The 25,173-nt window shown below is 36.3% G+C and overlaps 1 protein-coding gene across 1 annotated transcript in view; it reads left to right on the top strand.

Moving 5' to 3' along the window:
* Positions 1-24,055, top strand: part of LOC149828440 (glucan endo-1,3-beta-glucosidase 11-like) — a 55,693-nt gene extending 31,638 nt beyond the window's left edge. Inside the window, exon 3 of the mRNA XM_090017578.1 lies at positions 23,646-24,055. Within this exon, the coding sequence (XP_089873704.1) occupies positions 23,646-23,726 (81 nt within the window). The 3' untranslated portion in view covers positions 23,727-24,055. The remainder of the gene's footprint in view (positions 1-23,645) is intronic.
* Positions 24,056-25,173: the final 1,118 nt, after the last annotated feature.

The raw sequence follows: 25,173 nt of genomic DNA, 5'->3' as shown, positions 1-25,173 counted from the left end.
TTTAAAACAATTTGAAACTTTCAAATTTACTTTTCATAAAAAAGAACCATGTATATCGATGACAGCTATAAACAAAAATGAGATAATATCTAGTGCCAGACATTGGAGCCGGACCTCAAACGTCAGAACATATAATTTCAAATGGTCTTGAAGCTCTTTTATTAATAAAATGAAATGAAAGAACATGACTCTTACACTGAAGACAACTAGAACATTTTTTATTATCGACACTTAAATTCAGACTTGACTTGGGAATAAGACTGCTTGATACAAGCTTATCAATAAAACGACTATTACAATGACCCAGACGACCATGACAAAGAGTCGGCTCAATACATTCAGAAATGTTAAGATCACTCTCAGGAGGAACTGAAGATGATGGTGTGAGCTTCAAGATGGAATCAACAGGTTGAACACGAGAGGAAGGATCCTCTTGGAACACGTACATATTCCCTTGTCGTTTTCCTTCAGTGAACGTTTCCCTCATGAGAAGGTCCTTAACGTGAACAAAAAAAGGAGTAAACTCAACTGAATCATTAATGTCATTGACAAGTTTAGAGACTGAAACAATATTTTTCTTAATATTAGGAGCATGAATGACATTTGAAAGAGCAAGGGAAGAGTTGGACATAGGAATTACATAATTTTCAATGTACGAAATATGGTGATGAGATCCATCTCCAGTGACAATACTATTTCTACCAACATAAGGAACAAGGTTTAGGAGCTTACCAGCATCACCAGTGACATGAGTGGCTGCACCAGAATCAACATATCAAGTACTTTTATCATTCTGTTTGATATTTAATTCAACCAAGGCAAATAATAACAATTCTTTGACTTCTCCAGTATTCTTCAATGTATCTGTGCCTTTTCTTGTCTCCAATTGTTTTCCTCTATTTTGTGGGTTATGCCAGCAATTTGCATGTGCCCCCTTTTGTTGCAGAGAAAGCAAGTATTGTCCTTTGCCTTTGCAGATTAGGAGGCATACTGGGAGTAGGTAATATTCCACGGGCTCCTTGTCCATTTTTCTCTTGACCTCCCCTTTCCCGAGATTCATACCTGCCACGTCCTCGACCATAAGTAACTCCTGTGGCAAGAACATCGTGTGCTCCAATGAGATTATGAATACCTTCGGAGAATCCCTTCAAGGTCATCTCATACTGTAAGAGCTTAGCACGAAGGTCTTCAAATGTAGGTAAGTCTGGTAAACACAACAAAGAAGTAACCATCATGTGATAATCGGGTCCCAGCCCACTCAAAGTCTGTTGCACCATATCTTTGTCACTGACCGCGCAACCCACGATGGCCAACTGATCCGTGATAGTCTTCATTTTGTTTCAGTACTCCATGACGGTCATGGAGTCCTTCCTCAGCATTTGAAACTCTTTTTTTAAAAATAATATTCTAGCCTGAGAAACTTGAGAATATGTCTGAACAAGACGATGCCATAGGGATTGCCACAAGCACCTTCTGTGACAGAGTGACAGTGATGTAGGCAACCAAAGCCTGGTCTCGCTTCATCCAGGATATATACTCTGGATTTCTAACAAAAGTAATTGAAGTGTCACCCTCCCCACTCTTGCCTTCTTGTGATATGAACTCTGGAGGAACAGGAACAGAGCCATCCAGATGTCCAGAAAGATCCTGACTCCTTATGAATGGGATGATTTGTCTCTTCCAAGTTAAAAAAATAGAATTGTTCAGTTTCTCAGACACAAGCTGACTGAGAAAGTTCGAAGAAAGGCCAGATTACGAAGAAGAGAATGAATCCATAGTCAATGAGAAGCAAAAACGAAGCGGATTAAGAGACCGGAGAGAGAAGTCACTTTAGAGCAAACAAAATAAGAATTAAGAATTTAGAATAGATAACTGAATTTCAAAGAACTCGATTGCCTCCTTTTTTTTTTTTAATAATAGCCTGCAGACCCAAGGCAGAAAAAATAGAATATGCAGTAAAGAAGAACTGCTCTAAAGAAAAATAAGTATTCAGTCGGCAAGAAAACACGTTAATATGAAAATAACGTGTTTTCTTCAATGTGGTTTCTTTCTAAATGGGAGAAAATTCAAGGTAGAGAGGAAGATAAAGTGTTGTTAACCAATCAAGGCAAAACACAGATCGTGTTCAAGTCAGATTAAGTTCTGACGTCAATATAGAAGAAAGAAAAGAATGAGTTTGACGTGATTTCAATCTTTGAAATCACGCAAACATGAGTTTTGATATTACGTGGGTAAATAAACAGGAGAAGAAGAAATCAGATGCGGCAATATGAAAGAAAGAACAGTGAGAGGAGAAATAAAACAGAGAAGAAGAAATCAAATATAATGGGTTGTGAAGGAAAGGAAGAAACAATATGATCGAAGAGAAAAATACCTTAGAAGTAGATGAAGGGCTGAAACGATCTTCAAGGAAGGATCTGAGGCTCTGATACCTTGTTAGAAAATAGTACTCCACCGTCAATCACAAGAGGAAGAAGAATAGAGAGGGTGAGAGGCATCAGTGGCTGTAGAAAACCCAAAATTAGGGTATGCGGTTTTTCTTCATTCACTATATACACGAACAATGTAATTAGGGTATTACATAAAGTGTGGAAATTACAACATGCCATTAATGTGCATGTGTTTAAATAAAACTAAAATAGATTGGGTCTGGATCCTGAGATCCAAGCCCAATCGTGACATCTTTTCACTCCCCTGTTAACCTGAGGCAGAGGAGGGGCGTCGCCCCTCCTGCCCTCTCGTCTCCTTGTAAACTCGGCAGAGGAGGGGCGTCGCCCCTCCTGCCCTCTCATCTCCCTGTAAACTCGGCAGAGGAGGGGCATCGCACCCCTCCTACCATCTCCTCCTCCTTTTCCGGCCAACAGGGGGGGGGGGGTGAGGCCCTTGCTTCTTCCTTTTTCGGCCAGAAGGTAGGGGCGTCACCCCCTGCCTTCTCTTCTTTTTCGGCCAACAGGCAGGGGTGACGCCCTTGCCTGTGCCTCTTCGTACCTCGTGCACTGCTTACACAATTTATTTAATTCGATGTGTGGTTTCACACATCGAGTCTTGCTTTATGTCATTTACTTTATCGCCGCGCTGTTACGTGCACAGGCTATTGCTTATGCATTTATTTAGCCGATGTGTGGTTTCGTACCTCGTGCACTGCTTACGCAATTTATTTAACTCGATGTGTAGTTTCACATATCGAGTCTTGCTTTATGTCATTTTCCTTGCCGCTGCGCTGTTACGTGCACAGGCTATTGCTTACGCATTTATTTGGTTGAGGTACGGTTTCGTACCTCGTGCACTGCTTACATATTTATTTAGTCGAGGTACGGTTTCGTACCTCGTGCACTGCTTACACATTTTTTTTAGCCAAGGTATGGTTTTGTACTTTGTGCATTGCTTACATATTTATTTAGCTAAGGTACGGTTTCGTACCTCATGTATTGCTTACATAATTTATTTAACTCGATTTATGGTTTCGCATATCGAGTCTTGCTCTATACATTGCCGCCATGCTGTAATTTACACAGGCCTGCGCTTTGTGACATATGTATTATACATACATATATACAACCTTTTAAGGTACGCAATTTTGCGTACTCTTCCCTACCCTGTATTATGCTTGTTCTTTTTAAAGATGCGGATTCACACATGTCCGCCACAACTTTAAAGACAAAGGAATTTCTTGGGAGATTTCAGTATTTGAATATGCGTGGTTTTGAAAAGCAAAAATGAATACCCGACGGTTGCTCATTTGCAACTAAGTCTTTTCCTCAAACCTGCGTAGCCCTAAGAAGTACGTACGGTCTTTTGTTTGATATCTGAATGACTCAGATACCCCCCGGCCAAGAGTACGGGGAGTCAAGACTTTCTAACAAAATGTTGGGGTTTCTTTCCGAGAAACCGATACCCCTTTCATCGTGGCGGTACTATCAGACATGCATGACATGTTAGTACTACGATGATCGGATGAGAGGTTTATGGTAACCTCGTAGCAGACAATTGCACAATGATAAAATGAAATCACATAAATGATGATAGTCGGGACTTTGAAAATTCTAAATAAATGTTGGGGTTTCTTTCTGAGAAATCGATACCCCTTTCATCGTAGCATTACTATCAGACATGCACGACATGTTAGTACTACGATGATCGGATGAGAGGTTTATGGTGACCTCGTAGTGGACAATTGCACAATGACAAAATGAAATCACATAAATGATGATAGTCGGGACTTTGAAAATTCTAAATAAATGTTGGGGTTTCTTTCTGAGAAACCGATACCCCTTTCATCGTAGCGGTACTATCAGACATGCGCAACATGTTAGTGCTACGATGATCGGATGAGAGGTTTATGGTGACCTCGTATCTTGCAATTGTACAATGATAAAATGAAATCACATAAATGAGGATAGTTGGGATTTTGAAAATCCTAAATAAATATTGGGGTTTCTTTATGAGAAACCGATAGCCCTCTCATCGTAACGGTACTATCAAACATGCACGGGATGTTAGTACTATGATGATTGGATGAGAGGTTTATGGTAACTTCGTAGCGTGCAAATGCACAATGATAACATGGAAATCACATAAATGGTGATCATCACCTTCACAGGTAAGATGATCGATTTGGTTTGAAAGACCAGAGCATGTAGAATGGGTCGTTAGTTAAAATAGAACCTGCATACCCATTCATCTTTTGGTTCCCTCCAGAGAGAGGATGTGATGGTACAAAAACTCTGATGGACATGTTGTTAACAACTACTCGAGCAAATGACTTGGTGTCCCCAGTCATCGGAGTTAGGGGACGGGGCTACAAAAAATTATCCTAGGTGGTAGTTCCCATGGACTTCTGTAGAAGTTGAATGCATCTCTTGCTACAAATGCTTCTAAGGAATTATTTCTCGGTCACTGGCTGTCCTTTTAGGAACAAACTCAGCTAGTTGTTCGGGGTATCAAAATATATAGCATAACAAACCCCCGGGCAGTCTCAATTGTTTCTACATTCTCTCCTGTGCGTACCCCTAGAACAATTTAATATCGAAACAAAGTTATCATGTTCATTTTACTTATTTTGACTTATATACCGCGAAATGAACAACGTATATGTTAGTCTTATTCTGAATTGTTATATCTATGCACCTACTAGATTTTTATTGATCTGACCCCGTTTCATGGTACATGTGATGATTAGGTCGGTACGACAAACGATGGCACAATGGCGTGATGATATCAAGATGAGACTCTTTCCCTGACATTTTGTTCCTGAGGATATCTTTTGTAATTTGGTAAAAAGATTTCTTGAAATTCCACTTTTCGTATAATTTTTTAAAACCTCGCTTTGAATCTATTTGGTTTCAATGAATGTACGGAGTTACAAATCCATTGTGTAATAGAAAAGGTTCACCTGTAATGCACCCAAGGTCTATTGACTTGTTATTTCAAACACCTTTTTTCGCTGAACTACTATGTTAAACTCTGATAAAAGAATGATTACAAGGCTTTCCAAATTTTTCCTAAAAAGTTATAAGTCCGGGATTTTGGGGGCGTTACAATGGCCTATTCAGATGCTGATTGGGCAAGAGATCCATATAAAAGAAGATCAATTTCAGGTTATTGTATATTTTTTGGAGGTAATCTAGTTTCTTGGTTCAATCGTAAACAACAGGCTATAACATGATCGAGTATAAAAGCTGAATATCGAGACATGGCAACAACAACCTTAGAGTTGACGTGAATTAAAAGTCTGTTACATGAACTAGACGAGGCAATCCTTAGATCAATTTTATTTTGTAACAATCATATTGCCATCAAAATTTCATTAAATCCTCTTTATTATGGAAAGACCAATCTTGTAGAAATTGATCAACACTTCATCAAAAATAAAATTGAAGATGGTGAACTTGAGGTCTGATTCATCGGTTCAGAAAATCAAGTCGCTGATCTCTTTACCAAGGGTTTGATAAAACAAAGATTTTGGTATTTGAAGTTCAAGTTGTCTATGGTGATCACCATGTACAACTTGAGGGAGGCTATTAAGAGATAACATTATTGGATTTGGGTTTGGATCCAAATCCAAACCCAAATCCAATACTAATAATGTGATACCCTACCTGAAGGGATCCAAACCCAAATCCATTGTACCTAGCGTGATACCCTACCAGAAGTGACACCATGTTTCCTTGTTAGGCTGGGACTCCTTTTTCTGCTGAGGTTCCTTATACTCTTCTTATTGTGTTGGGTCTCTTTGTAACTCTTATCTTGTAAAGTTTGTATTATACACAAACCCATATAATGTTTTCTATATATTGGAATTAATAGACCCACTTTCCCTAATTGGGAATCATGGTATAAAAGGAGCAGCAGCCCCATCCCCAACGTCTAGTGGTACACAAACACATGTAATGTCTTCTTCTTTGCCTATATTTTGTATCATCTAGTGGTACCTATTTTATTTACTAATATAAAACTTGCAGATACAAGGTCTTAATCTATGTCACATAGGTGCGGGTGCGGCAATGCGTTACTTTAAAAAAAATGGGTGCGGGAGGGTATATATATATATATCGAGAGAGAGAGAGAGAGAGAGAGAGAGAGAGAGAGAGAGAGAGAGAGAGTTTGGGTCTAGATCGTGTGGATCTATATTAAGATCCACACTTGTTCCAAACACCTTTTTAAATAAAAAGGTGGGGCACGAAACCCCCCTTCTCTCTTTCATAGTTTGGGTTTAGACCAGAGTTACTGGAAGCGCCTAGCCTAGTGGGGAAGCGCACTTCCCCGACGCGCGCTTCGGAAGTGCAAAACATCACTTGCGAAACGTGCTGGGAAGTGCCGATTTTTTTGAGAAGCACGCTTCCCATTTATAGGAAGCACGCTTCCCATTTATGGGAAGCATGCTTCCCATTTATAGGAAGCATGCTTCCCATTCATGGGAAGCACGCTTCCTCCACGTTTCCCACTTTTTTTTCATTTTTTTTGTATTTTTATTTTTATTTTTATTCGCTTCCCCCTCGCTTCCGGTTCGCTTCCTAGGTCACTTCCGGTTCGCTTCCTAGGTCGCTTCTGAGACGATTCTTCATTCGCTTTTAAGTCGTCCCACGCTTCCTGCTTCCTAAAATTTTGAAAGTGTCACGCTTCCCGCTCTCTCTTCTTCGACTGGCAACCATGGTTTAGACCCACTTTTTTTAATAAAAAGGTGGGGGCACAAAACGAGAACGAAACCCTCCTTTCTCTCTCTCTCTCGGGTGGGTTTCGACGATAGGGCATCCTCTCTCTCAGGCAAATTAGAAGAAGAAGAAGAAGAAGAAGAAGAAGAAGAAGAAGAAGAAGAAGAAGAAGAAGAAGAAGAGGTAGCTGCTTAGTGGTATGCCCTCTCTCTCTCGAGCATATTGGAAGAAGAAGAAGAAGAAGAAGAAGAAGAAGAAGTGGAGGAGGAGGAGGAGGAGGAGGAGGAGGAGGAGGAGGAGGAGGAGGAGGTGAAAGTCCAACCCTTCCTCTTCATCTTTGTCTTCTTCTTCCTTCTCCTCTTCCTCTTTCTCTTTCGTCTTCTTCCCTCTCTTCTTCCTCTTTGGTTTTCTTCTTCCTTCTCTTCCTCTTTCGACTTCTTCTCCTCCTCTTTCTTTTTTTTTTCTTTTTGTTCTTCTTTTTCCTTCTCTTTCTTTTTCTTCTTCTTCCTCCTCCTCTTCCTCTTCCTTCTTCTTCCTCCTTTTTCTTCTTCCTCCCTGTTTCATTGACAAAAAAAAAACAAAAAATATTGGGTCAGGGTTTTTTTAATGGTCCAAAATGGACTCAATCAAAGTTGACCGAGTCCATTTTGGACAAATATAACCTTGGGTGCGGGTTGACTGCACCCAAGGTTATATTGACCGCACCTGCACCCGCAACCGCGTCACATCGATGCTGGTGTGGCACCCGGTTTAGTGAGTCCCTGTGACATAGGTCTTGCCAACTGGTCAAAGATGGTTAGGCATCTGTAGAAACCTTGTTTTGCAACTTCCTGATAGATTTGAAACTATGACAAGAGAGTGTGTTTGTGTTTCTTTGTTGCAAGTGGTTATATATCGGTAATTTTTAAATAGATGGTAAATAAATTCTCAAGATCTCTTATGCAGAGCCCTTCTTCATTGTCCCTAAATTCTGTAATTAAAACACATATATTCAGTGCATTTGGACCTATAGTCACTGCACACTTCATATGAGTAGCAAGAACTTGCAATGATTTCAGCTGCACTATTACGTTTCAGATGGATTGCAGTAGAGAAGAATGTAAACTATCAGTAGATTTAAGTTTGTAGCCATTCATTACAGTTGATACTTTTGATTCTTTGAAATAGCATTAGTTTTTTCAGCAGCTTGTGGCAACCATCGAATAGAGGTTTTGTCTGGTTTCTGCTGGATTTTGGCTGGTTGTTCTCCATCATTCTTGTGTATCCTGCCCAACTCAATTTTTAAAAATCAGCACATATTCTTGTAAATTTCAATGCATCTTAAAAGGTGATATGTTCTACCCTAGAGTTTTGACTTGGTACAGTGACAACAATTTACCAAAAATAGCAGTCTCTCTCGAGAAACCTCACCTTCTCGCTGCTGACCTTGGATTGCATCCCCTGCGTAATCCTTGTAAGGAAACGCGGATCTTCCACGAAAGCACAAATACTTTTAATAGGCATCTATTAAAGACACTTCAATCGTAACTCACAAAAGGGCATAAATAAGAGAACTCAAAAGAGAAAATAATAAACTTTATTTGATTCACATGAAATGCTTAAAAAGAATTGTTACAAGGAGAGGGGAGTCACCCCTATTTATACACAACAAGAGAGGGAGAGGGAGGAGCTTTTAGAGAGCTTTAGAGAGTCATTGGAGCTAGTCCAATGGCTCTAATTGTAGCCGTTGGACTAGCTCCAATGGCTATCAAAACTAGTCAAGAACTAGTTAAGTCTTGACTAGTTTTGAGTCTAGTTCAAATTGAACTATACAAAAATAAAAATGCAAAAATGAAGAAAAGAAAAAGGAATAAATAAATAAATAATATTATATGTTAAAATATATTATATTATATATAATTAAATTTATGTGTACACTTTTTAACACTCCCCATCAAACTTACGGTACAATGAGCGAAAGTTTGTTTAAGAGGAAATGATATTTAGGAGCAACGAGAGGTTTGGTGAAGAAATCCGCTAATTGGTATTCTAATGTAATATAAGGCAGATCAATGGTTCCATATAGAAACTCCTCTCAGATATAGTGACAATCCATTTCAATATGTTTGGTGCGTTCATGAAATATTCGGTTGTTGGCAATATAGATCACACTCTTGTTGTCATAGCACATGCGTGAAGCTTTTGTCGCTTCAACTCCCATGTCAACTAGTAGTCTTCTGAGCCAGACTACCTTCATTGTTGTAGTGGCCATAGCTCGGTATTCAGCTTCGGTTGACAAAATAGAGACCTGCTACTTTTTTCACCACCACGAAATCAATGATTCATCTAAGAAAACACAAAAACCAGTGGTTGAGTGCCTGCTATTGGGATCACCTGTAAAACTTGTAAGTTTTGGATATTATTAATAAATAAATAATTCATCTTTATCTTCAAGTTAGAAATGTGTTTCTATCGTTTAAATCTCATTTATTGGTGTTTAAATGATCAATTACTCATTTTTAGCTAACAAGCGTAAAATTGATTTTTTTAAAAGTATTTCAGATATTTAATAATCAATTATATTACTTCTGATCAAAAACATGTTTTTAAGAGTTTTGTAAAATATTGGTGTGATATTATTGAATTTTGGAATTTACTAGATGAATTTAGCAAGTTAAAAATCTTAATTTTTAACCAAGGGGCATTTTGGTGATTTTAATCAAAGTACTATTTAAAATTTTTAATCTATATTTTGCAACCAAATTTGGTGAGACGGAGATGTTGGTGTATGCAGCGTTTTCTGCTCAACAATTAATATTTATTGGTGGTTCACCCTATCTTTCTGGATTTTGGGGGATTTCATATTTTTAGAGTTTTTGGCATTTTCACACACCAAGTGTTCGGTGCATCATTCCTTGAACGGTCTTTGCGGATTTTGAAACCTCTCGGTCTTTTGGGTTTCGATTTGTTGTTCTTCACATTATTAAAGTAAGTTTCCTTAACTGAACTTGTAGAGAGCATGTTTAGGCACTAATTTTGAAAATATCTCAAAATGAGATAAAGTGTGCGATAAGCACAACACCACCAATGTGCACAAATGCACAAGAACACTTATAACAAATGTACACAAAGGTACAATAAAGAAACTCAAATGCACAAAGGCATACAAAATATAAAGAATTTTATTGAGAAGAATGGAGAACAAAAGCTCCATGAAGTGAAGTTTACAAAGGGGGAACTCCCCTATTTATAAGAGGAAAAGGAGCTTTGGAGGGGCTCCACTAGCTGTTGGAGCCCCTCCAACGGTTAGAATTCTAAACGTTGGAGAGGCTCAACAGCTAGTGTTGAGCCCTCCAAGGTTGACTTTGAGTCAACAAAAAATAAAGACAAAAAAGGGAAAAGAAAAAAAAGAAGAAAAGTAAAAATGCAAAAAGAATTACAACATATTCATAATTATGAATATGCGCAAAAAGAAGAGAAATGACTAAAATACCCTTGCGGGTTTTACAAGAAAAAAAAACATATATATTTACATATATATATATATATAAAGATAGATACATATACATATATACGTGATGTATATATATATATATATGTATCTCTCTTTATATATATATGTAAATATTTACATAAAGAGAGATACATTTTAACACCCTCCCTCAAACTTAGGGCACAATGACCGAAAGTTTGCTAAGGAGAAAGTTGAATCTTGGAGAGCAGAGCGCCTTGGTGAAGAAATCTGCCAACTGATATTCTGAAGTTACATAAGGAAGATCGATGACTTTTTGTAGATATGCCTCTCGGACATAATGACAGTCCATCTCAATATGCTTTGTCCGCTCATGAAACGTGTGATTCTTAGCAATATAGATTGCACTCTTATTATCACAACATAACTTTGTGGGTTCTTGAATTGGAATCCCCATGTCTTGCAGCAACTGATGAATCCAGACAATCTCCATAGTTGTAGACGCCATGGCTCGATATTCTGCTTCGGTGGATGATAGAGACACCTTTTGTTGTTTCTTACATCTCCATGAGATCAGGGATTCACCTAAAAAAATGCAAAAGCCTGTAGTGAAGTGACGATTATTTGGGTCACCTCCCCAATCAGAGTCAGTATATGCAAGTAAATTTAACTCAGAAGATGAGGAAAGAAAAACTCCTTTGTTTAAAGTTCCCTTTTATGTATCTGACAACTCGGAGAACGGCACTCATATGAACGAATGTAGGAGCATGCTGAAATTGGCTTGCAGTATGCACGACATGAGAGATGTCCGGCCTTGTGATGCTAAGATACATTAGAGATCCCACAAGTTGCCGGTAGGGGGTAGGATCCTCCAAAGGTTTCCCATCATCGATCTTCATTTTTGATCCCACAATTTCTGGGGTCTCACAGATTTTATCATCAGTAATACCTGATCTGTCAAGAATCTCACAGGCAAGTTTAGTTTGAGACAAAAAATAGCCTCTATGAGAGTAGGCTACCTCGATACCAAGAAAGTAAGTCAGATACCTCAGGTCTGACATTTCAAACTTTTCTTTTAAAGTGGTTTTAATGTTTCTGATGCCCTTTATGTCACTACCTGTTATCAACATATCATCAACATACAACAGTAAAATCACAATTCCTGCATCAGACTTTTTGACGAACAGAGCAGTGTCAGTGTAGCATGAGGAAAAACCATTTTGATCCATTACATCATTAAATTGATCATACCAAGCCTTAGGGGCTTGTTTTAAACCATAAAGCGCTTTTTGCAAACGAAGGACTTTCCCCTTTGGTACGTTCATACCAGGAGGAGCATCCATGTAGACTTCTTCATTAAGGTCCCCATTTAGAAATGCATTTTTAACATCCATTTGGTAAATATTCCATTTTTTAATAGATGCAATGGTGATCAAACACCTTACAATAACCATTCGTGCAACAGGAGCAAAGGTTTCTTCGTAATCGATGCCGTATTCTTGACTATATCCTTTTGCGACAAGACGAGCTTTATATCTTTCGAGAGTGCCATCACTCTTGGTTTTGATTTTAAAAACCCATCTGCATCCTATTGTTTTCTTTCCTTCTGGAAGACATTGAAAAACTCACGTTTTGGCTTTGTTGAGGGCTCTAAGTTCGTTGTCCATGGCATCCCTCCATTCTATCATTTCCTTAGCTTCTTTAAAATTTCTAGGTTCTTGATATGAGTGAATGGCACTAAGACATGCCCTATGCTTTGGAGAAAAAGACTCATAGGATATAAATCTAGAAGGATTTTTCCTAGATCTTTCAGTTCTTCGAGAGTTGTTGGAAGATTCACTAAGGTCACTATATTTCTCTATTGCACTTCTAAAAGTGCTTTTATCTCTATGTGTATAGGTAATTGGTTCATTTATCATTTCTTCTTCATCGTGAATGGTTTGAGGAATACTTTCACTTATATCCTCATTCTCATTTGATTCATCATCGCTAAAAAAATCTTCATTTCTAGATAATAGTTCAAACAAAAAGGAATAATCGACATTATCTTCATGAGTTTTGTGTTCTTCAAAACCACTTATGTTTTCTAAAAAGGTTACATTTCTTGAAACATATAGTTTATCATTCTTAATATCATAACACCTAAAACTTTTTTGGGTTTCCGAATATCCTAAAAACACACAAGAAATAGCTTTGGGAGATAATTTATCATTCTTATCAGTGAGAACAAAACATTTACAACAAAAAATTCTTAACCTATTGTAATCGGGTTCTTTTTTATACAAGATTTCATATGGAGATATTTGATTCAAGTTTTTGGATGGAAGTCGGTTGATGAGATAAACCGATGCAAGAGCCGCTTCGGCCCAAAATCTTTTTGGAATTTTTTGAGAAATTAGCAAAGTTCTTGTAGTTTCAATTATGTGTCTATGTTTTCGTTCGGCCAACCCATTTTGTTGAGGAGTTTTGGGACAAGACCTTTGATGAACAATCCCATTATTTTCAATATAACTTTTGAAATCATTTGAAAGATATTCTCCCCCGGAATCAGTTCTAAGAATTTGTAATTTACTATTGAATTGATTTTGTATTAACATGTGAAAAACCTTAAAAGTAGAGAAAACCTCATGTTTATGTTTGAGGAAGTATATCCAACTATACCTTGAGAAATCATCCACATAAATAACATAATACGAAAAACCTCCCTTAGACACAACGGGTGCCGGTCCCCAAACATCCGAATGCACAATTTCGAAAGGCTTAGTTGAAAACATAGTTCTTTGTCCAAAAGGTAAGCTTCTCGTTTTTCCAAGAATACAATCATTACAATTGAAATTGTCTTTACATAAGGTTTTAGCAAAATGTAAATACGAAAGCTTGACAATATTTGGATGCCCAAGGTGTTTATGCCAAACATTTATATCCTTATGTTGGGCAACATTACAAAAAGAGGTTTTTGGAATTTGAAGAAATTCCATGAGATAAAGATCTCCCTTCCTAGAGCCTTCCCCAATCAACTTCCCAGACCGGCGATCCTGTATCCAACATTTATTTGATGAGAATTTGATATCACACCCATGATCCGATAGTTGAGAGACGGAAAGCAAATTTAAATTTAGTTTTGGTATAAATCTAACTTTTGGAATAGAAAAACCTTGTCTTTCAAAATCACCAATTCCTTTTATTTCAAGAGAAGCCCCATCCGCGGTGGAGACAAAAGAGGGTGACAAATTTTTTGAGTATTTAGAAAGTGAAAACATTTGGAGTCATATGAAAGGATGCACCCGAGTCTAAGAGCTAAAGAGTCTTACCGGGAGGAGAGAAGGTGGTCATGGCGGCTCTGGAAACGGATCCCTTGAGGAGTGGTTGAAGAGCTTCCATGATTTGATTGAGAGACAAAGTAGCATGATTGGAAGTAGAAGGACCTTCCTCCTTGGTTGATTGGAAAGTAGTAGACATAGCCACCATCTTCTTCCATTTAGGGCATACCGGTTTAATGTGACCCGGTTCTTTGCAAAAATGGTATATGATCTTACTATAATCTCTTCTTCCATAATGCCCACCATTTTCTCTTCCTCATTGATTTTTGTTAAAATGAGGGGGTTTATAGGTTTTAACATTATTCCCCGGTCTTGAGACGACATAAGCACCCTCATCCTCATCTTTAGAGGGAACGGCCAACACACTTAGATTGGTTTTATTCATTCCCAATCTAGTTTCTTCTCCACTTAATTTGGTAAGCACATCTTCCAAAGGAGGAGAAGAGAAGGAAGATAAGAGAGAGGATCTAGTTTGTTCAAACTCGGGTCTAAGCCCATTTAAAAAGTTAAAGAAATGATCCTCTTCTAATTGTTTGACCTTCAATTCAATAGCCTCACCACTCCATTTAGGTTCTTGGAGGGCAAGCTCATCCCAAATAGTGGATAACTCGGCGAAATACTCTCTAACGGACATTTCTCCTTGTTGAAGGGTTAAAGCCTTCTTTTGGAGATAGTATTTATGGGATAAATCTCTTGAGGTATACATTCTTTCAAGATATTCTCATACTTGATATGCCTTTTTGAACTTTAGAATGTTGGCATTAATTTTGGTCTCAACTGAAGAGAAGAACCATAAGAGTATTTTGTAATTTTTCATTTCCCACTCTTCATGCTTCTTATTGTAATCTTCAAAAGCCTTTTCTCTTTCTTCTCCCTCAAGAACCTTGATCTTCCCTCTCTCAAGGGTAGTAATTTTTGGTTCGGGTTCGGGAATAGTTCCTTGAACATATCCCCAAAGACCCTTACCTTTTATATGGGTCTCCATATTCCCGGCCCATACATGATAATTCGTTCCATTCAATTTGAAGCCAAGAGAGAAGTGAGAATCCTTTTCGCCCATTAGAGAGGATACAAAGAGAAATAAATGCGTACCATAATGCGAAATGAGTCCCTTCTTGATGTAGGAAGCTTCTAAAATATAGAATGAAGAGCCGAGTCTTCACTCCAACCACCACAACTTAATGGCATGCTTTTCGAGGTACTCCAACGAAGAGAGAAAAGAGCACGATCTTCTTTTCCTTTAAGCCTAGCTCTGATACCATGTGAAAATATCTCAAAAATGAGATAAAGTGTGCGATAAGCACAACACCACCAATGTGCAAAAATGCACAAGAACACTTAGAACAAATGTACACAAAGGTACAATAAAGAAACTCAAATGCACAAAGGCATACAAAATATAAAGAATTTTATTGAGAAGAATGAAGAACAAAAGCTCCGAGAAGTGAAGTTTACAAAGGGGGAACTCCCCTATTTATAAGAGGAAAAGGAGCCTTGGAGGGGCTCCACTAGCTGTTGGAGCCCCTCCAACGGTTAGAATTCTAACCGTTGGAGAGGCTCAACAACTAGTGTTGAGCCCTCCAAGGTTGACTTTGAGTCAACAAAAAATAAAGACAAAAAAGGGAAAAAAAAAGAAGAAAAGTAAAAATGCAAAAAGAATTACAACATATTCATAATTATGAATATGCGCAAAAGGAAGAGAAATGACTAAAATACCCTTGCAGGTTTTACAAGAAAAAAGAAACATATATATTTACATATATATATATATAAAGATAGATACATATACATATATACGTGATGTATATATGTATATGTATCTCTCTTTATATATATATATGTAAATATTTACATAAAGAGAGATACATTTTAACACTAATTGCATAAGCACGTTGTTGTGCTAAATACTTCACTGAATTGCAAATACAAGTTATGCGCACACACCACTTAGTTGTGGATATCTAGGGCTGTTGTGATTGTAGTTCGGAGATCATGCTGAGCATGATTTGAATGTATGAGAATAAAAGTGATTTTCTTGTCATAGTTCAGAGATCATGCTCGTCATGATTTTAGATAGCGGAATATGGAGTGTGTTTATTGTAGGTACATGTTTGAGCATGCATTTGTGTGAATGAATGTTGCATAAATTGATATGTTTGACATGACTATATTGAATGCTACTGTGAAATAATAATTGTGTAATCATGCACGAAAGCATGAGCGATAGAATCATGTTCATCATAGGATTATGCAAATACCGTTATGCATGGACTGATACGTCTTGTGCTCTCATGAACAAACCATGATTTATGTGGATGCTATATATATATATATACACTATATGTGAGACACATTATGCATGAAATGATTGCTTTGCATATTGATTCATGTGGTGAAACAATGCATATATGACTTGAATCTTGTGTATAACTCGAACTACGTATGTTGAGGTTTAGTTGCTTCGTATTATGAAATGTGCATGTTCACATATGCATGCATAAAACTCATGTTTTGTTTATGCATGCTTTGAGGTTCAATTTACAAAATGCAATGTTCTTTGTGGCGATGATATGATGCGTAGGATAGTATGCTTCTGTATAATATGATTTAAATGCCATGTGACATGAAATTATGAATGCATGCGATAAATGTTTAAGTTCAATAGTGAATTATGGTTCATAGAACCTTATTGGTTAAATATGCGATTTTATGATTTAAGTGCCATATGAAGTGATGTATGATGTGCTGCATATTGATTGTATACATGCTTGTGTCCGTGTTGGTGGTTATCGACCCTGAGAGTGGTCAATTGTATTGATGCATGTATCACAATAGTTTTCACTGGATATGGTACTCGTTGAGGAACTGTTCTCAAAGGTTTCTCTGTGAGGGTGCACATGACCAAATCAGGTAATCCGGCTAGAGCGGTAAGTCTTTGTGAGGAACTGCATTGTCCAAAAGCGGGTAGCCCACAAAGACCGCATATTCTTGTGAGGAAGTGCATTGTTCAAGATCAGGCAGACCATCCGTCTAGGACGGTAACTTCTTGTGAAGTTGTACATTTCCCACGCTAGGCGATCCAACGTGGATCTTGTGAATATTTATATGATTAATTGAAATGTTATGATAAATTGTGATGATCTTCTGAGTTGATTGAGACAGCCAATTATGAATATATAAATTTGACTTTTCTGTTGTAACATGATTATATACTGAACTCAGATGTGAGAATCAAATCCTTATTGATTTTAGATCTTGATACGAGGTTATGATTCTGACGCTTATGTTAGCGTATAGGTGAATGACACATCACACCTACAAATGACTAATTTGGACTTATTAGTTAAATGATACATTACGCCTACATAGTTTCAATGCAAATAATTACATTATGATTGTCTGAGTGAATATATCACACATATGTGTCATGATTGATGTGTATCATGAATATTTAACTAAATTACTTAGAAGGCACGTGCGTGTGTTTCATGCTAGAATGAACAAATGTGATTTGACTTATTGTTTATAAGAATTATGAATGCATATGAAAATGATGCAATGATCTGAATGTCTTAGATGCATACATATATTTATGCGATGACTTGAATGCATGTAGGTTATACTTTATTATGTGAGTTAAGGTTGAATAAAATATTAAGTGATGAAATGCTTTTAAATGCTTGAAAGGAATGACACAGGACGTTGTTCCCTTGTGTATCACTTGACGATTGATGAATAATATATCATGCCTTTACCTTTAAATGCTTGATATGTTTTCTTTTAAGTTTGAGTTTGGGTTGCTTTACCAGACTTTAGCGAGTCTGACCCTGTTTTATGGGAGACAGGTAATGCAGGTAAAGTATTATGAGTAGTTGAAGCGAAGGACTGATTGAGCTGCATCCTCGAGGGTCCACTATTAGCTTGCAATCTTGGTAGACATGATCTTTTCGTTTTAAGTACTTAATCATGTAGAGACAGAACTATTGTTTTTATACTCTGATTTGAAATGAAATTAAAACTCTTCATATTTTAGTCTTATATTGTACATGGTTTGAAATGTTTATATCTCGTACATTTTGATTTGATTGTTATCTTTACTGTAACCCCGCTCAAAGTCTTAACCGTTTTTGAAATTCATTTTTGCATTATAAGATCTGATTTACTCATACTTTTAAAAAAAAAATGGTCTCAAAATTTCAATATTTAAACAATAATTAAGGTTAAAATTTTGAGGGCATTATATCACCTCCCGAGTCAGCATCAGTATAAGCAATTAAATCTAATGAAGATGATGCAGACAAGAAGAGGCTGCGTAAAAGGGAAGACTTAATGGATCTAACAATATACAACACTGCTCCCATGTGAACAAAAGTGTGAGCCTGCTGAAATTGACTAGCTGTGTGTACAACATGTGCTATATTAGGTCTAGTAATGAAGAGATAGGAAAGTGCTCCAATAAGCTGTCTGAGGTTCTCCATCATCGATTCACATTTTGGTATTGACAACTTCTGGAATATCCAGTCTCTTATCGTCTGTAATTTAAGACTTGAAAACAATATCAAAAGCAAACTTAGATTGAGATAATAAATAACGTTAAGGGAATAAGCAACTTCAATTCTTAAAAAATATTTCAATAAACCTAAATCAGTCATTTCAAAATGATTTTTAAGAAGCTTTTTAATGTTTTTAACTCCCTGTTTGTCTTCTCCGGTGATGATCATGTCATTCACATAAGGAAGAAGAATGAATAATAATTCCTGCATAAAAAATCTTAACAAACAAAACAGTGTCAGTCAAGCAAGTTATGAATCCAATATCAAGCATAACATGACTAAACCTGTCATACCAGGCTTTTGACGTCTCTTTAAGACCATAAAGAACATTTTCTAAACGAAGAGTCTTACCCTTAGATATACTTAGAATAGGTGGTGCTTCTATATAAACTTCTTCAACTAGGTTTCCATTGAGAAAAACATTATGAGGATGGCAAAGTTTTTTATGCCATAGATTCAAATCCAATTTTTGAACATTATAACAAAACACATTCGTGGATAATTCCCCAAAATCCATTTAGTAGAGTCCTCCTTCTCTATGACCTTCCGCAATCAGCTTCCCTGGTACCCAACAACCATGAGAAGAGAAGGAAATGTTACACCCATAATCAGATATTTGAGAGACAGATAAAAGGTTTAGATTTAATTCAAGAATATATCTAACTTTTGGAATAAAGATTTTTTTAGAGTTTTGAAGATTTTTGAAATTTCTTATATTTCTTTTATTTCAAGAGATGTACCATCAACTGTGAAAACATTTGATACACTTGAGTTATTGTTATTACATTCAGACAAACTGTTGATATTTAGGGTCATATGAAAGGAAGCACCAGAGTCAAGGAGCCAAGAAAAGTTACCAAGATCAAAGAAGGAAGCGACAACTGCTTCGATCGAGGCTTCAGTGGAGGAAGATACTCCTTTGAGAAGAGGTTGAAGAATTTTCATTAGTTGTGCCATAGACACGGGTGCATCTTGATTGACTTGATCTTTTGATTCTTGTGATGGACCAACGGATTCAACTTTCTTTTCTTCTCTTCAATTTAGGACATTGAGGCCTACAGTGCCCTGATTCATGACAATGGTGACAAATGAATTTTCTTTTGTTATAATCATTACCTTGTCTACTAAAATGAGGCGGCCTATAAGTGCACATATAATTTCCCGGTCTAGATACAGTTAGAACTAAATCCTCTTCATTCTTTGGAGTATTCTTTTTTAGCCTATTTTTCTCCATAGTTAATTCTTCGATAGTGTCAACAATAGAGGAAACTTTTCCTATATGTAGAAGGGCCGATTTGGTTGTTTCAAATTTCGACCTCAAACCATTTACAAATTGGTAAAAATGTTCCATATCGAGTTATTTTTTGGCAAAGCTCAATATCTTCGGGACAATGCCACTTTGGCTCAAGAAGAGCCAATTCTTATCAAAGTTCGGACAACTCGTTATAATATTCTCTAATACTTTTGTCTTTTTGGGTCAAAGTTCGAACCTTATCTTGCAAATTGTACACATGAGCAATGTCTTTAAGGGAATATATAGGGAATATATATTTCTAAGATACTCCCAAGCCTTGTTGGCATGCTCTAATTTGGTAAGACTAGAGCATGTCTTGATGTCTACGCTATTAATTAGCCATGACATACTCTTGGCTTGCACCATCCTCCATGCTTTTTCCTCATAGGTGGCTAATGCTTTGTTTTTCTCTCATTTCGTGAGAGTACCTCTTTCTCATTTTCAATTTTTGTGAGAATTCGTTTTAGTTCCGAATCAGAACCATCTACTATTCTCCACAACCCTTTTTCCCAAATGTGATGCTTCATAATTGAAGCTCACGTTACATAATTTGTATAATTTAGTTTTATGGGCATGACGGTGACTTTATCATTGTCATCCATTCTTACAAGGGGGAAGAAGAAAGAGAGAGGATGAGAGAAAAAAAAGAAAGAAAATATGACAAAAAAGAGAGAGCAAGAGCATGATGACGATTTTTGTGTAGTCAACGATCCTCCAAACAACTTCTTTCTTCAACTATGATAGCACAAAAAGCACTTGAATAACGAATAAGGAGATAAATCAACTTTTGCTAGAGTGACATGAAAAACGAGGTGACAACTCTCTAAGATATAAAAGCTTCCAAGCTCTGATACAAAGATCTTCCACGAAAGCACAAATGCTTGTAATAGGTGTCTATTAAAGACACTTCAATCGTAACCCACAAAAGGGCATAAATGAGAGAACTCAAAAGAGAATAATAAACTTTATTTGATTCACATCAAATGCTTAAAAAGCATTGTTACAAGGAGAGGGGAGTCACCCCTATTTATACACAATGAGAGAGGGAGAGAAAGAGGATCTTTTAGAGACCTTTAGAGAGTCGTTGGAGCTAGTCCAACGGCTCCAATTGTAGCCGTTGGACTAGCTCCAACGGCTATCAAAACTAGTCAAGAACTAGTTAAGTCTTGACTAGTTTTGAGTCTAGTTCAAATTGAACTAGACAAAAATAAAAATACAAAAATGAAGAAAAGAAAAAGAAAATAAATAAATAAATAAAAAATATCATATATTAAAATATATTATATTATATATAGTTATATTTATAATTATATTTATGTGTACACTTTTTAACAACCCTAAGGTTGGGTCTTTCACAAATCTTTGAACCATAACCATTCACCTTTCAGAAATCTTCCTAAATCTCTCAGGGCAGGAGATTTTGTAGTCAGTCTCCATTGGACAATGTCCTGCCAACAGCACGCTGGAAATCCACTTTTGATTGCTAGAAATCATCCTACTTCTGTAGGAATCTACCTCTTCATTTTAATTGGAGTTTACATTGGTGCAAAGTCGTTTTGTAAATTGTTGCAGTTAACCATGGCTAGCCTAATCCAACAATGGTTAACTGATAGAAATTTGACCCATGTAAGCCTTTGAAATACATGTGACAAAGCTAGGGCTGATCTTTGGTATTATGAATGATGGAGGAGGTTTTGTCGTTTCAAAATTGCAAATTCTTTTTATATTGTCAGGATGGTTCCAAACTTCCATTCATCTGTTGTTTGTTTGATAAAGGGATATATATGTTTATATAGTCTATTCATGCATGGTTTAGTCTTGTAAGTTGCTCAAATTGTGCATGCTTTTGGTTAGTTTCTTTGTTATTGATTAATGAAAATCTGAATTGATTCCACATTTACTAGTATTTTTTATAGCTAGCCTCTAATCATAAAGGTATCTTCAGGCGTAATCTAAAACATGATTAAGTTCATGAATTTCATCGGAATGATTCTACTACTAGTAGAAATATTAACAAACTTGGCTGCATCTCATGTCACCAAAATTTACCATGCTATTCGTTTCTGGATCTGCTTTCACTCCATATGTAGCTACAAGATTTTTTTCAATGACAGCTACATGTTTTTGTATTCTTCTTATGTTGGGAATAATTGTGGTTTGCGGGTATTTGATATTGGAGGAACTCTCTCCCTTTGGTTTGCATCATAACCACCCATATCATTCAAGGTAATTTCTTGGTGAGGTTTTTTCTTGGAGATATTCTCAAAAAGTGTTTTCTCTTTGAAAAATCTCGGTAGCTTTAAAAAATGAAAAACATATAGTGAATAATAAAAAAGAAAAAATAATAGGTTTTGTAGTATTTTTCTTACAAAAATATAAAAAAACAATAAGAAAAGCTTTTAAAATATAAAAGAAACAAAAAAAGATGAAATATATAAACAAAGATGCTTTTTGAAAATCTTGGAATAATATCTGCCGATATTTTGAAAATCTTGAGAAAATGTTGGCTGACCTTGAAATACCGATAATTGCAATATTTTCAAAATATCGGCAACATCAATGATACTAGTTTGCATGCACCTCTTCTGCCATCTATTCTTGCTATTTGTTTCTGGTATGTTTTTCCTGTTAACATTATCTTTCTCTCCCCCCTTGGTTTTCAGTACCAAAAAGTGTGTTTAGTACACACTATCAATCTGTGCTGAGAGAGAGAGAGAGAGAGAGAGAGAGAGAGAGAGAGAGAGAGAGAGAGAGAGAGAGCACTACCAAGCAAAAGGACCTGACTTCTTGGTGAAAGAACACTTGGTAAACAAAACCCATCAATAAATGTAAACAATATAATGCCTTATGTTGCTATTGTGTTCCCGTTAAAAAATGAGTATATATATGGTTAATATTTGGTGCTATTGAAGGCACAAAACTATTGAGCTGTAAATCACAGGTTCAAGCTTTATTGACTCAATTTAACCACATAAATGTGTCCAGCATGGTTTGTTTGCTAAAGATCAAACCTTGGATCATATTATTTCGATTTAAAAATATGATTTTTTAAGTTGTGAAATTTTAGTGTATTGTGGGCTGTTGATTTTTGAAGCCCTTAAAAAAGCCTACTTACATGACTCAAAACTCATTTTTCTACTAAACAAACCTTGTAGATCACATCTATAATGTCTGATCTACAAAAAAATCTAAACATGAAAAAAGGTGAGTTGTGCTCAATAGTTCGGTGCCTTCAATAGCACCAAATATTAATCCATATATATATATATATATATATATATATATATATATATATATATATATATATATAGAGAGAGAGAGAGAGAGAGAGAGAGAGAGAGAGAGAGAGAGAGACGCTTCTGTCCACCAAAATGAAAGCCACATAAACTGGTAACCTGAGGCAATTGGCATGCATAAACGACTGGACAGTATATAAACTGCATCGTGACATGGGTTTGGGTCTTAAATCGACTCCTCCATCTTGGATCATGTTGTCAAAGTTGTTGCCACGGTTCAGGATAATTAGCACCAACTGGATTTGACTTGGCAATAACATGGGTTAGTTTGGCCCAATTTGGTACTATTTGCCTGTTTTATCAACTAAGTCCATGAGACTCTTGGACTTTCTCCAATTTGGTCATTGCATCTCTTCGTTGTCTTTCAGCCTGTGCATATTTATAACTCGACAAAGGAAGTATGTTTGATATTTTGTGGTTAAGATGGAATAACACGAGAAGGATGGGAATTGAATACTACGTGGAAGAATGTACATTTCTTCTATGTACATTTCTGGTCTTATTGTACATTCAAGTTGGGTGATTTTTTTTTTTTGCCTCTTGTGGTGCTAAGCTTATGATATTAGATATAATATCGCAGGAAATGCGTGCACGAAGTTGGACTGCTCCATACTTGGTACCTGTATTGGCATGTGCTTCGTTGTTATTACTGGTTTTGTGATTGCAAGCAACTAAGAATGATAAGTTTCCCAGCATTCTGCCATCAAAATGAGAGGGCATCAAGGCACATATTAGGTTCAGTCGCACAGGATTTTTATGTACATCCTCCATTTTACTCATCAAAACTATTGTTTTCTTTTGCAGCAGGACATTTCTCAAGAAGGTGCTCATTTTTATTTATAGTGGAAAATGTATACAGACGAAAAAACAAAGCTTAGTATTTCTTTAATTTTCTATTTAGATACTCTGGTTCTCTCGCATCCCATTCTTTCAGATTTGAACTGTTGAAAAAAACAACTGTGCATCTAAGATTAACGATGACCCCAAAAAGTGAAAACAGTTTGTTGCCCATGGATTGGTACAAGAGTCTTTTTGAAGAACTCTTATGTGTCGGTTTGAAGGTGGCAAGAATTTTAATCGAAAAATGACGGTACTGTCATTCTAAAATAGTGCTTTCTTCAAAATGCCTATCAATTTGTCCAAATCATCCTCATATTCAAAACCTTTGATTCTAAACTTTTTATAACTTTTGTCTTTCTACAAATATGTTACAACCTTCGCATATCATTATTGTGAATGTCCTCAAAATATGCCAAACCTTTTTTTAATTAAACACTCCTGATGTACGACCTTCGTGAATATAGTATGATCTTTGCATATCATTACCGTGGATGTCTTTAAAACATGCAAACCTTCTTTAACTAAACACTCGACGTATGATCTTCACAAATATGATATGACTTTCACATATCTTATTATGAATGTCCTCAAAATGTGTGAACTTTTAACTAAACATTTTCAAAGGCATGACCCTTGTGAATATGGCATGACCATATATTACTATTACAAATGTCTTCAAAATGCACAAACTTTTTTTAACTAAACACTTTTGATATACAACATTGATCAATATGGTACGTATCATTATTGTGAATGTCCTCAAAATATGTGAACCTACAAATATGGTATGACATCATTATTGTGAATGTTTCTAAAATGTGCAAACTTCTTTTAACTAAATACTCTCAATATACGTCCTTTAACTAAACATTTTGAAAACATTCGCAATAATGATATGTAAAGGTCATCATATTCGCAAGGTCGTACACCGCAAGTGTTTAGTTAAAAGGAGGTTCACACATTTTAGGTATATGTGAAGGTCGTACAACAAAAGTATGTAGTTAAAGGAGGTTTACATATTTTGAGGATATTCACAATAATGATATGCAAATGCCATATCATATTCACGAAGGTCGTATGTTGGGAGTGTTTAGTTAAAAAAAGTTCACACATTTTGGAGAAATTCACAATAATGATATTCAAAGGTCGTATGTCGAAAGCACATTTTGAAGACATTTACAATAATGATATGGGAATGTTGTATCATATTTGTGGAGGTCATACGTAGGGAGTGTTTAGTTAAATAAGGTTTGCACGTTTTGGGGACA

Source organism: Nuphar pumila, chromosome 9 (assembly GCF_984573655.1).
Source record: "Nuphar pumila chromosome 9, dmNupPumi1.hap1.1, whole genome shotgun sequence".
Lineage (NCBI taxonomy): Eukaryota > Viridiplantae > Streptophyta > Magnoliopsida > Nymphaeales > Nymphaeaceae > Nuphar > Nuphar pumila.
Note: the sequence above shows the minus strand (reverse complement) of the source record. Positions and strands in the feature narration are given on the sequence as shown.